Source organism: Aspergillus pseudotamarii (genome assembly GCF_009193445.1).
Source record: "Aspergillus pseudotamarii strain CBS 117625 unplaced genomic scaffold BDV38scaffold_43, whole genome shotgun sequence".
In the NCBI taxonomy this organism is placed as follows: Eukaryota; Fungi; Ascomycota; class Eurotiomycetes; order Eurotiales; family Aspergillaceae; genus Aspergillus; species Aspergillus pseudotamarii.
The window spans coordinates 169,337-180,930 of NW_022475057.1; the positions used below are offsets into that span (position 1 = coordinate 169,337).

Here is an 11,594-nt window from a genome sequence, read left to right on the forward strand (position 1 = left end):
CAAGACCCTCACGGGATCAGTCTGGACACTTTGGGAACGACAACAACATCGGCTTCAACAACATCCTGCCATGTTAATATTTACAGAAAGAATGGGTTTCTGTTGTCGCATATTCCCTGAGAATGTCCAAAGCATACCATCTCACAATCTCCCTGGATTGTCGCAGGTTGAACTTATCGATCCTGATACTTTCCTAGTTGCTCCGCCAAACATCACTCCTGCTAACTAGTACTACTACTAAGCAGCGTCTCCCCTCCATTTAAGAAGACTAACAAGCCGTTCCCCCTCATTGCCCTCTCTTCCCAGTAATACCGCCTTGAAGACTACTAAGAATATTCATCGCGAATAACCACTGAAAATGCCTACCGAAACATTCAATTATGGCGAAGACCACGCCCTTCAAACAGTGACAGTCACTACCTTATCAGAAGCACTAGACAAAAAATACTGGATAATGTACATACTTCTCTATCTACCGTCTACAACTTACTATACTTTTACTGTCAATATACCTACTAATCGTATCAATCCAGCTTAATCCACGGCGGCGCCTGGCGTGACCCAAATATAGACGCCATCAATTTCTCCAACCCCGCCATATCCATCCTCACCACCTGCCCTGCATACGCCCACGTTCTCCCGCATATTACTGCATTCGCATCCATCTCCTACCGTTTAAGCCCCCATCCAAACCACCCTCAGGACCAGTCGAGCACCAGTCCCCGAGAATACCGCAGCGCCAAACACCCCGACCATATCAATGACGTGCAAGCGGCCATAGCCTTCCTGCAGCGCAAATATGGCTTTGAAGAGCGGTATATACTCGTCGGCCACAGCTGTGGCGCTACGTTGGCGTTCCAATCGGTGATGGGTCGGTTTAAGGCTGGCATATCCCACGGTCCGTTAGCTGTGGTGGGTTTGGCGGGGATATACGATTTGAAGTTATTCCGGGATACTCACAAGGGGATATCGGCGTATCAGGAGATTGTGGAGGGGGCTTTTGGGGACGATGAGGCTGCGTGGGATGCTGTGTCTCCTGCCGTGGTCAAAGGAGCGGATGGTGTTGAAGGTGGGTGGACGGAAGGACGTTGGGCGATTCTGGCGTACTCGCCTGAGGATTCGCTGGTGGATGCTGCACAGCAGGAGGCTATGGATAATAATCTGAAAGGGTGGTGGCAACTACTGCAATCTGAGGACAAACCGAGATGCGCTTCGGTGATGCCTTTAGAAGGTGAACACGATGAGTGCTGGGAGAAGGGAGAAGGGCTCGCGGAGGCTATTGGCTATGCTATTGAGAAGCAATTGGAGATAGCCCATGAAGATCCGGAAGAGTCGAAACCACCTGTTTAACGAAGCATTCCGTTATCATGGTTCGACCTTCAATGATCCTACAATGATGTAGACCGTTCAAATGAAGCGCATATTACGGGAAGGTGGATTGCATTGGCAATTCATATTACGTTTCCCCTAAGGTGAATTATGGGTTATGAAACTAGTAAACATCAGAAGAAAAGAAATTAGGCCAGCCATTTTCCAAGCTTCAAACGCCCACCAGTGTTCGTCATCATAAATTCAGAGTACAGAGAACTGAGAGAAAAGAAACCGTTCGTACGCCTACCATTGGAGAACAGCAAGCGATAACGGAACGACAGAAGAACATGTCACATGAAGGGAGAGCCCCAGTTGAGAGGTATTTTGGGAAGTTGTAAGGTGCAGACAAGCATTCGGGGTAGAAGAGGACGGGATCTGGGATATTTTTATGCGATAAGAAGAGGGGTGATTCGTGAGTCAAGAGCAGTCAAGGTTAAGGCAGGGTGAGCATTGGTATCGTCAAAACCAGACAAAACATTAGAAATCGAAGAACGGTCGCTCAAATGCCCATATCCATACGGCCGGAGGCAGCATCGCCCACAACCCGCTCCTTCGGATTAAGGCCCTGATCTTCATCGTCGTCATCCTCATCATCCTCCACCTCTTCATCTTCGACATATTTGACTTCCATGCCAGCATCACGAAGACGCGTCTTCATGTCCTCGCGGTATTGATCCTGCCAGCGGGCCAGTGCAGCAGCCGCATGAACTCTGAATCCGTAAATACGAGGCTCGTAACGACTGGTACTCTTCTCAGGGACCAAGCCTGGGTAAACCTGGAAAAGCATGCTGGGGAAAGAAGCTCCAAAATAGGCACCGTCGATAGAAGCATGGCGAGAGGACTTGGGATTGTAAAGATCTTCGCATTTGGGGCAGTAAAGACGGACAGTGCTCATGTTCGGGATGTCATGCTGGCCCATGGGCAAAAGAGGCTGGCCTTCGCACATGACACGGGGGCATTTGCCGAAGTCGCCCTTCTTGTACTTATCAACCTAGACATCAGTCAGAGGGTTATACTACTGCGATTATATTCTCAAGTGGATACATACCATCTTAGCAAGACCACGAGTGGTGACAATGTATCTTGCGTGGACGAGTCCATAGAGATGACGCGCCGACTTTTCAATCTGTTCGCGCAGGTCGTCATCCGCATCAAGGTCGAACACATCAGTCACCAGATCCAAGGCATACTGGTAGTACGGCACCTCAGTGTTGAGACCAGTAAGGTTAAAGCGATCAGTCAAATATTCCTCATCGATTTCGCAGAAGTACTCGTTTCCACGAGAGGAGATGAACTGTGCGCCCCAATTAGCTGTGTCGTCCGAGATTGGTGGCAGGTAGACAGGGAGTCTCTGCTGAGAGGAACGAAGACTAGGATTGGTTCTAAAGTAGTTGGGTACGGCAGAAGGTGGAGGGGGAGTGCTAGACAGCTCTAACTGCTGCTGACTGGACGAGGGAGACGCCATCTGTAGACTGCAGACGCAGAAAGGTGATGTGATTCAAGGAGCTGTGAAGTCGAGCAGAAGTGGCAGCGCTTCCCGAAATGGAAATGTGTTCCTTTTTCCAATGTACTGCCCCTCCCCATCCTGCTGCCATTGCAACCGCATCGTCCAGTATCATCATGCACCTTCCTCCACCCACAATCAAGTCGCAATCCCCCACCCAGTCGCACATTGGCGCAATCGAGTATGAAATAGGGAAAGACTCACCCAATCTCTCCAGTAACTGGTATAGTCACTATCAGTCTCACTGTTGAAATCCTCCATCATTTTGCCGGTGTTTCGTTCAAAGAAAGGGCACGAGTTTCTGTTTCGAGTTTCTGGATCTAAAGGTAAGATTATTTTCTTGACTTTGCCTGTAGCAGTTACTGAGAGATTACTGGGTCAGACCCCAGGGCAGGAGAACCCTCAGAACCACACAGCTGGAATAATCTTCCTTGGAGACTCCACGGTCACAGCTCGAGTAATACTATGGAGGAACGTCAAGGGTCGTGGGATTCTTGAGTGGTTGCAGTGTGTGTCTCTTCCGCCTGCCGTTGTTACTTATCAGCGGATTATCCTCTACGGGATTAGCGCGGGGTTGGCGGTGAGGTTATTGTCCGTGCTTTTAATCACCGCCTTTGTGGTGATCTGGGGTATCTGCCATTAGACAGTACTGTTTACACAGACTGCTGCGATGAACTCAAGCTGGTCAGATATGCACTGATCAAAACACAATTTTATTGGTATCAGCTACGGTGAATTTGCTACCTATTCTAGGCTAGACTATATTTAAATGTCATATCACAATCTTGCAGCCAAGAGATGGCATCTTCTGAGAATCGGCGCCTCCTATGCAGATAAACAAGAGATTTCAGACTGGCGTAACGAGGCATTTTATTACCCCGAATTTGGGGGTCAAGACACTGCTGGAACTTATCTGAGTCAACCTCCCAATATATCCTGCTAAGGGCAGATGGCTCACCTACATCTTCCTCTCCCTGTGCTTCAGAGACAGGTCGGACTCGGTCCGACAATGGGCGATGTGTTTTGACTGCCCGCTTGTTCGGGCTGTTCATATTGCTAGCATCTCGCTTAGGTGAAGTATCTTTCTGTGAATGGGATTGTACCTGCATGACTCGATCTTGAAGAGCATCACAATCGATACCAATCCGCCCACCTAGTACAACAACAACGCCCCATGCATTTGACGAGATAGCGTGCCCACCCGGACCTGGGTAGTACTCGCCATTTTCGAGGATGCTTCTAGACCGAGAGGAGCTATCAGTAGCTCAAGTTCCTTCTTCTTTGTTTCCTCCGGAAGTGGTCTTATCTCAACTGGTTTCATCGCTTTCTTATGCAGGTTTATCATAGCAAAGTCTCTTGTAGCTTTCGTATTTCCTGTAGGATACTTTGAACCAAATCCCCTGTGGACAAAGGCCAACTAGATAGCATCTTAAGCGCTGGTAAACATATACCCTGCTGTGGGCGTCCTAGGTATCCTGTATAGTTCCTGTTCTGTATACTCCAGCTTAGTGTCAACGAATGAGTTGTCGCATTCCGCAGTTGCCGGATTGCGTCTGCCTGCAGTCGGTAGTATTCGATGAGATTCCTCAACTTGGACCCTTGGTGGTGTCAGTGACACATCTGTGACTTTATAGGGGACAATATACACTGTTTGCTTTCCTTCAGGTGATAAACGCTATTGCTGTAAGGGGAAGACAGGCGAAGGGGATAGGAATTGGTGACCCATCTGGGTCATACATCTGTAATGGGAAGATCCGCTGATTGAGAAAGGCGGTTTTGGAGCTCCGGAGAATTCTCTCAAAAGTGCCCAGACCTCAACTCTGTCTATCTTGACCTTCAGTTGCTCCTCGTTTGTCTCAAGCCCTTCTATTCTGACTCCCAATTGATTCACCTTGGTATCGACTACATCAAGTCGGTTCTCCATGTAAATAAACTGTTTGTTGACATTGTTGAATTCTCGTTTCATATCCATATTAAAGGTATCGATTCTAGCATTCACGCGATCGAATCTCTCGTTGACATTCTGGAACTCTCACTTAATATCCCCATCACGAGTTACGAGCTTCCCGTGGATTCCATCAAACAGCGGTCGAATGACGCTGTTATGGAACTTGGACATCTCCTGGACCAAGTTCTTCTGTAACATCTCCGTCCGCTGGACCATGATGTCATTTGAACGTTGAGCCAAAATTCTTGTGACTCGTTGGACTGCCGATGCACAATCTCATCGATGTGTCTGGTCAGGGATTCCCTGGAACTCGCTGTTTCATTGAATGAGGGTATTATCCAGCTCGTTGACGCGTTGAAGCATAGAGGTATCTATTTGATTCGACCACTGGACGAGCGACTGCTCTAACTTGTTCGAGCGTTGGAGCAAGGACTCCTGTAGCTCTCTAGACCGCCGGTCTATGGTCTCGTCCATGCGTCTAGACAGGGAATCATGTAGCTCATTGCTCTGCCGAGACAGGGTGCGCTACAGCTTATCCACCCGCAAGTTCAGGGCCTGCTGTAGGTTGTCAAAGCGCTGGTTGATGTTCTGGTTGAGACCATCAAACTGCCGCTGCATCATTGCAGCTAAAGTTGCTCGCCCCATGACTAGTTCGTAGAAGAGGACTTTGGTGATGGTGTTGGTGATGAAGAAGTACGTTGTACGTTATCCTAGGAAGGTGCAGATAATGAAAGCAGAGCCCTTTAAATAGTCCTGTAGGTCGCAACAGCATTCACGGTTATGCTGCCTCTTTCCCTACCAGGCTGACAATTGAATATGCTCAGCATGGATTTCTTTTTTTCGTCATTATTTGGTGGGGGAATTCACATCGGTCATTGGCAGTATTTACCAGTAACCAGTTTTGGGTGGTGTCATTTCCTGGAGAGTCCCTGTTATACTTGTTCGAGAATGGGTTGTTCTTGATTTGTAATATAGCTGTTTAGGAATTCTAATCTATGGATGCTTTTTTTATCGTTCATTCCTATTCCTACTTTTCTTTCTTTTTCTTTTCTTTATATATTGGAGTGTATATTGACGCTGCCCTAATATGCCTATCGCCGTCATTGAGTCCTAAACTATTTGTTCTCCCACAATCTGAAAACGCCGCTCTGTCGAATCCAGGGAGCTGGGGCCCTTGTCATAATTGAATTATTTGGGGCATGGACTAAAATTCCCCAGAATCATGGTATCTGATTGGCTGATAACCTGTTGGGGTCATCTCAACCCTAAAGTCTGACCATATAACAATCTGAGTGTTATGCAGAATTTTTGGTCATTATCTATTTTCTCTGATATATATAAATACCCTCAGATGCCTTTTGGCTAGACTACTATGGCAAGGTACTGTCCAGTGATTGTGATTCTTCCTATATAGGAAGTTATCCCAGTATGACAGCATATCTTTTGACAGACTTATTGGAACAATACCATAGAGATGCATTGCGCTGTGAAAACTGAAAACTAACAATCATATGCAGGACCAGAAATTGTTCTTTCGCATCGCCTGCTTTCATGGAAGAGGAGTGGGTTGGGCTGTTGAAAAGCCAATGCCCCATCGTTGGGAATGGGTGATGGATCTCAGCGAGCGATCCTTTTCATTGACGATACGACTGGTTGAAAACGACACTGAGGACCCCAACGCTGCTTTGTCTTGTAACTGCTATAGTAGGGCTGGGAAGCAAAATATTTCCTGGAATACCCATTTCCTTCTGTGTACGGTGGAAGGTCTTTTGATGTGAAGCTATTACATATATAATGACCGCCCGTGGGTAGAGCGACGGGCTATGTGAGAGCAAACGGGTCAATGGGTTAAAGAATATCATATATGATCATAATCACAGCAACATAAGTACGCTGGCTATTTTGGAGAGAGGTTCGTTTAATTCTCAGTAATACTTGAGCGTGTTGAAATTGATACTCGTCGTTCCAATGATCTGCCCCTGGCTGACGGCTTCAAACTGCAATATCCCCTCCTGTGCACCAAAGATGACCTTGAGATCAAAGCTCAGGTGATATAGACGCTTGCCGTCTACGTACTTCGACTCAAACCGACCCAGGTCTACATTCGAGAAGTCAACGACGATCTCTCCTACCTTGTACACTCCTGCTCATTCGTTAGATGGAAGAGTACTTTTGGAAAGTATATGAGACGAACCATCTTCATATACACGCTCAGGGGCTTGTGTATTATCGCAGGCGTAAAACGTGATGTATTTTTTCAAACTTGAAGATTCAAAGTGGGTACGCCAGATATTAACGCGGTTTGTGTAGTTTTCAGTATACCTTTCGCCCTTTTCGACAGTCATATTAGGGAAATGCAAGACACTAATACTCAGTAGAGCAGACACAGTACCCACCTTGGCAATCATCCATTTCATCATCCCACGGACCCTTTTCTTACCAGTAAAAGAGTGAAAGTAGGAGTCGGACTCATCATCAATTCCCTCGCGGAATGGGATGCCACGGCTGAATCCGTAATGCCGACGGCAGCATTTCGTGGTGGACCGGAGGCCTGCCAAGCCGCGAAGGGCAGCCCCTTGCACAATAGCAGCTTGTCTGCATTTTTTCAGCACTTGAAATTTATACTAATTTGTTAGCGCTTCGAATAGGGGATTCTTACGGATTGTCGGGGATTGTGATGGTGATATTTCCCGAAGACTCAAACAACGACCGCATAGTTTTGCGAAGATATTCGGAGTCGCCAAACCCTCCGACCAGGACAATTCTCTAAGCAAAGCATTAGGAGATGTTCATTTGTTCCGAGGAAACTATATCTGAAGAGCGAAGGCAGCGTCAAAGAAATACGCCGGTACTACCTTAATTATATCTTTACCAGTCTCCTGACGGGCATCTCTGATTTGCAACCTCACCAGACTGATGATCTGATCTATGACAGGGTCGAAGATGGCACAAAGGTCATCGCTATGCCAGTGACTCATCAGCGAGATTTGGATGGTAATCCAGGCTTTCCTCGATTCACTTACCTTGATATGATGACCATTCGTTCTTCGTCATCAAAGTGTGCGGGATCTGGATCTGGAACTGTCATGTTCAGAGGCAGCTCGAAATAATCCGAGCCCTCAGAACTTCCAAAGTCTCTTTTAATAATCTCAAATTGTTTCATAAATTCACTTCCAGGACCCTTTCTTCTCATAGGTAAGTTGTCAAATGCGTCCCCGAAGCGGTCCGACATGAGTTTGTAGAAATTCCGGTCTACTGCGGTTGATCCACATTTACCGCCTGTGTTCAATTCAGCGATATGTACGCAAGGATAAAGGCGTGGATACTTAAGACATACCGATACCCGTGCACAGTTCCTCAAATTTCAATGTAGGAAAGACCTGATTTACAAGGTAGGTGGTAATATCCTTAAGCTATCAGCATCCGAACAAGATGATACTGCGATCAGAGTACTTACTACGGTGCCACCACCACAGTCACAGACAAGGATTCCATCCCCGACCTAATACGTTTAGCCCAATGATGACTGAGAATTAGAAGCATCACCCACCTTAACAGAGCCTCCGATGCTGCTCGTGCTGTACTTCTTCAGAGCGGTGATTGCCGCCGCTTCTGGCTCACTAATTAAGAAGATTTGGTCCCTTGGTCGCCGAAGACTGGCTCCAAATCCGGCTCGTTGTGCTGCAGCCTTTGTGGCATCCCGAGCTTGATCTGACCAGATAGCCGGGACTGTAAACCAGAACTCTAGGGGAGTCATACGTAACTCTTCCTCGGTGATTTGCTTGGAGATTACTCCAAGGATATACTGGTAGATTTCGGCTAGGTAGTCAGAGACAACATCAATTGCAGTCCTTCCTTCTGGTAATCGCAAGATACCCGTCTGGGAAGCGCCTTCGAGTGCAGCATCATCATATTTAGTCAAGGGAGTACCCTGATCTAGGAGTAATTTTGTCCACGAGTATCCTACCATCCCAGGTTCCACCTGGTATCCCCACCGTGCCTTGCTGATCCGTGGGTTATCAGCGGGATATGCAATACGGGACGGGGTCTTGAAGACGGTATCAGTAACTCTGGAAGGACCGGGCCAGGTGCTTATAAGTATGACATCGCTCAGCTCAGTCCCCTTTGAGCTCACATAACTGGCTCCTTTTATAGCTATCTGTCAGTATTTCGATATCCTAGCAAGTAAGGATGGGACTTGGCTGTAACAACCTGTAAACGTCGTGCCATAATCGACACCCACAATGATCTTGTGATTGAGGTTGAGGGCTAGTGAGCCCAGCCTATCGAAAAGTGCCTTATCTAGGGACATTTTCTTGGACTTTCTGACTGGAGTGAAGGCAGAAATGGAATTCCTTGCTAAGCTGCTGCCCACTTTATCTATGATTGTTTTAAACCTAGGATGGGTTGGACGGCTGATTTCACGTAGCCGCCTGGGAGAGAACTGAACTAATTTAGTAAGTACCCACGATGATGACTCCAGTGGCTTTGGACAAGGGGCTATTTTAGACTGCCCAAGCTAGTTGTATCCCAGCAATTGCTGCGGGGGCATTTAAGAACCCACGCACGGGATCTGACTTTCGGTGTGATTGAATTGAAAACGATCAAAGCTCGCGTGAAGCTTCCTTTGGTTAACGTCCCGAATACACACGCAAGTCACACCCTGTTTTGTGTTTATATACATTAGACCCTCGAAAGCAAGTCCGTTGAGGCTATAACAAAAGAAATGGATAGATCCAAGAAGACCGAAGCCGGGGTAAGAGATTGTCGTTCAATACGAATCATGTTTTGTATTTCTTTTCAACGGCCCTCTTGCTCATTATGGAAGGCACAAACCGAACGACCGATATCCGATACAGATAGGCCACAGGATATTAGGAAAAGACAGTACCAGAGCTCATCTGTTGTTCAGAGCACGATTGGTGGAATCCTGAATGGTGTCGCTTCGGTGTGTGAGCCCCGAGAACCTGGTCCGTGGCTCAGAGTCCTATTACTGATACTAATGGATCAGGCTTTGGGGGGTCGAAAGTCTGACAAGCTGACAGACACACCACCCACTCCGCCAAAGCTCCCACAACAAGTCCATCATGAGCAGCCAAAACACAACAAGGAAAGCTTTGCCCCACAAGGCGACGAGCCAATCTCTGTTGTTCATCCAGGCCTGAGTATTCATCAGGGAGATGCTAAACACGATCAGGAACTATGCCAAACAGATTCAAAAGCTGAGCAGCTGCCTACGCAAAGCGGTCAAAGGTGTCAGGAAAGCGAAGAACAGGACAAAACGCTGGAAGATGAGCTAGACAAACTCAGAAAGGTTGTTGAGAAGCAAAAGAATAAGTACAAAAAATATCAGGAGCAACGCGAACAAGGCATCCAGGAACTCAAGAAGAAGCTTGCCCTGCTGACGGACCAAAACCGACAACTAGAGAGTCTCATGGTTGCAAGGCAGGGAAGCGCTCTTCAAGCGATGGTGTCGAACAAGGGATGGGCGCCAATGGAAGATCGGCTGATTCATGATGAGCTGTCTAAATTAGCAGGATATATACGCTCCTGGGCAAAACGGCACAGTGCAGCATCCCCGACTGCTTTACAGGGTATCCCAGGAGAAGATAAAGATATGATTATGAAGGGACTGGGCCAATACTGTAGTGAGCATGATTGGGACTCGCTTGTGCAGAAGATCCCGATACCTTCTGGTAAAGTCCAGGCAATCCTTTTGCAAGCCTTGTTATCCAAGGTTGTTTTTGAAACGTTATTTGCGGATTGCTTCTTTACTTTCACAAGGATTGAAGATGATAACACTACACCTGAGCGGGATGAAATGGTAAAGGTGTATAGTGCTATGAGACAAGGTAAGGAACCAAAGCACAGTCGCTGATAAAGGCTAATCCAATCTCTGGGCTTAGTTGACGAGGCAGCTGCACACGCTTGGCGTTCACAGACTCTGCGAATCCTCTCTACCGCAGCTGACCCAAATGCCATTTCTTTCCTGCAGGAAAGAATCGAGAGACTTAGTCGTGAGCTTGCGACCAAGTTCCTCACCAGTCTACCCAGTCATCTTTTCAGTCAGGCCGGAAGAGCCGAAGATATCCGCAAACGTGAGCAGGAGCTACAGTCGTTATTCAATGGCGCTGCGCAGCTGGCATTATCACTCTGGACCCAGCGGCCATTCATGGTCTGCTGGACAGAACATCACAATTTCGCTATCAACCACCCCGAAATGAGCGCCCACCGGCTGCACCATCTGGACGAAGATGATACTAGATTGGACGGTAAGAAGGTACTCCTTTTCCTTCAACCAGGCATCCTAGCCTATGGTACCGCAGATGGCCAGAATTACAACCAGCGCAAAGTGTGGGCGCGGGCGACTGTCCTGATGGATGAGGGATCCTAAATGTTGACATAAAATCCATCCCATTCGACTACTCTGAAAATGTCCAGACACACAAGACGCCTTTATAGGGTATTTTGTAGAGTGCTATTTTTGGTTGTTTTGTCAAGCATCCGGTTTAGTGCGTTGAGTGAGGTCAACCTTGCGAGGTTCGTCCTATCAGGGGGCTATCGGAGACGACGGAGTAAACCGGCGCTTGGTCCATGTTCATCAACTTGACTGGTTGATTATCCATAGTAATATTAACCGTAGTATGTGTTGCGTTTCATGATCCGACCCTGTCGTTTCCAGTTCTGGGTATGGCCCCCGCTTCCTTCCAGTAAGTGAGCTGCAGACTAACTGCGCCGCAGGGAGAACTAATAGTGAGCCAGAAAACAATA

General features: G+C 47.4%; 5 protein-coding genes across 5 annotated transcripts; 2 read left to right on the top strand and 3 right to left on the bottom strand.

Annotated features, from left to right (window-relative positions):
• Nucleotides 1-218: 218 nt before the first annotated feature.
• BDV38DRAFT_139657 (arylformamidase) lies at nucleotides 219-1,712 on the top strand. Its single transcript, XM_032051403.1, has 2 exons — nucleotides 219-456; nucleotides 534-1,712. The coding sequence occupies exons 1-2, from the start codon at nucleotides 359-361 to the stop codon at nucleotides 1,348-1,350; spliced, it is 915 nt and encodes a 304-aa protein (XP_031911528.1). The 5' UTR covers nucleotides 219-358; the 3' UTR covers nucleotides 1,351-1,712.
• Nucleotides 1,713-1,870: 158 nt separating this feature from the next.
• BDV38DRAFT_284904 (casein kinase II subunit beta) lies at nucleotides 1,871-2,836 on the bottom strand (the record flags this gene model as incomplete). The annotated part of the gene is made up of 2 exons (XM_032060372.1): nucleotides 1,871-2,362; nucleotides 2,420-2,836. The coding sequence occupies 2 exons, from the start codon at nucleotides 2,834-2,836 to the stop codon at nucleotides 1,871-1,873; spliced, it is 909 nt and encodes a 302-aa protein (XP_031911529.1).
• A 1,590-nt stretch (nucleotides 2,837-4,426) lies between these two features.
• BDV38DRAFT_252365 (uncharacterized protein) lies at nucleotides 4,427-5,195 on the bottom strand. The gene has a single exon (XM_032055117.1). The coding sequence runs from the start codon at nucleotides 4,845-4,847 to the stop codon at nucleotides 4,551-4,553; it is 297 nt and encodes a 98-aa protein (XP_031911530.1). The 5' UTR covers nucleotides 4,848-5,195; the 3' UTR covers nucleotides 4,427-4,550.
• A 1,395-nt stretch (nucleotides 5,196-6,590) lies between these two features.
• Nucleotides 6,591-9,368, bottom strand: BDV38DRAFT_252367 (Hsp70 family protein). The gene is made up of 10 exons (XM_032055118.1): nucleotides 9,036-9,368; nucleotides 8,374-8,969; nucleotides 8,281-8,325; nucleotides 8,161-8,230; nucleotides 7,847-8,102; nucleotides 7,679-7,784; nucleotides 7,483-7,589; nucleotides 7,220-7,418; nucleotides 7,018-7,153; nucleotides 6,591-6,966 (listed from the first exon to the last, which is right to left on the bottom strand). The coding sequence occupies exons 1-10, from the start codon at nucleotides 9,133-9,135 to the stop codon at nucleotides 6,749-6,751; spliced, it is 1,833 nt and encodes a 610-aa protein (XP_031911531.1). The 5' UTR covers nucleotides 9,136-9,368; the 3' UTR covers nucleotides 6,591-6,748.
• A 384-nt stretch (nucleotides 9,369-9,752) lies between these two features.
• On the top strand, nucleotides 9,753-11,367 carry BDV38DRAFT_252370 (uncharacterized protein). Its single transcript, XM_032055119.1, has 2 exons — nucleotides 9,753-10,675; nucleotides 10,730-11,367. The coding sequence occupies exons 1-2, from the start codon at nucleotides 9,826-9,828 to the stop codon at nucleotides 11,215-11,217; spliced, it is 1,338 nt and encodes a 445-aa protein (XP_031911532.1). The 5' UTR covers nucleotides 9,753-9,825; the 3' UTR covers nucleotides 11,218-11,367.
• Nucleotides 11,368-11,594: the final 227 nt, after the last annotated feature.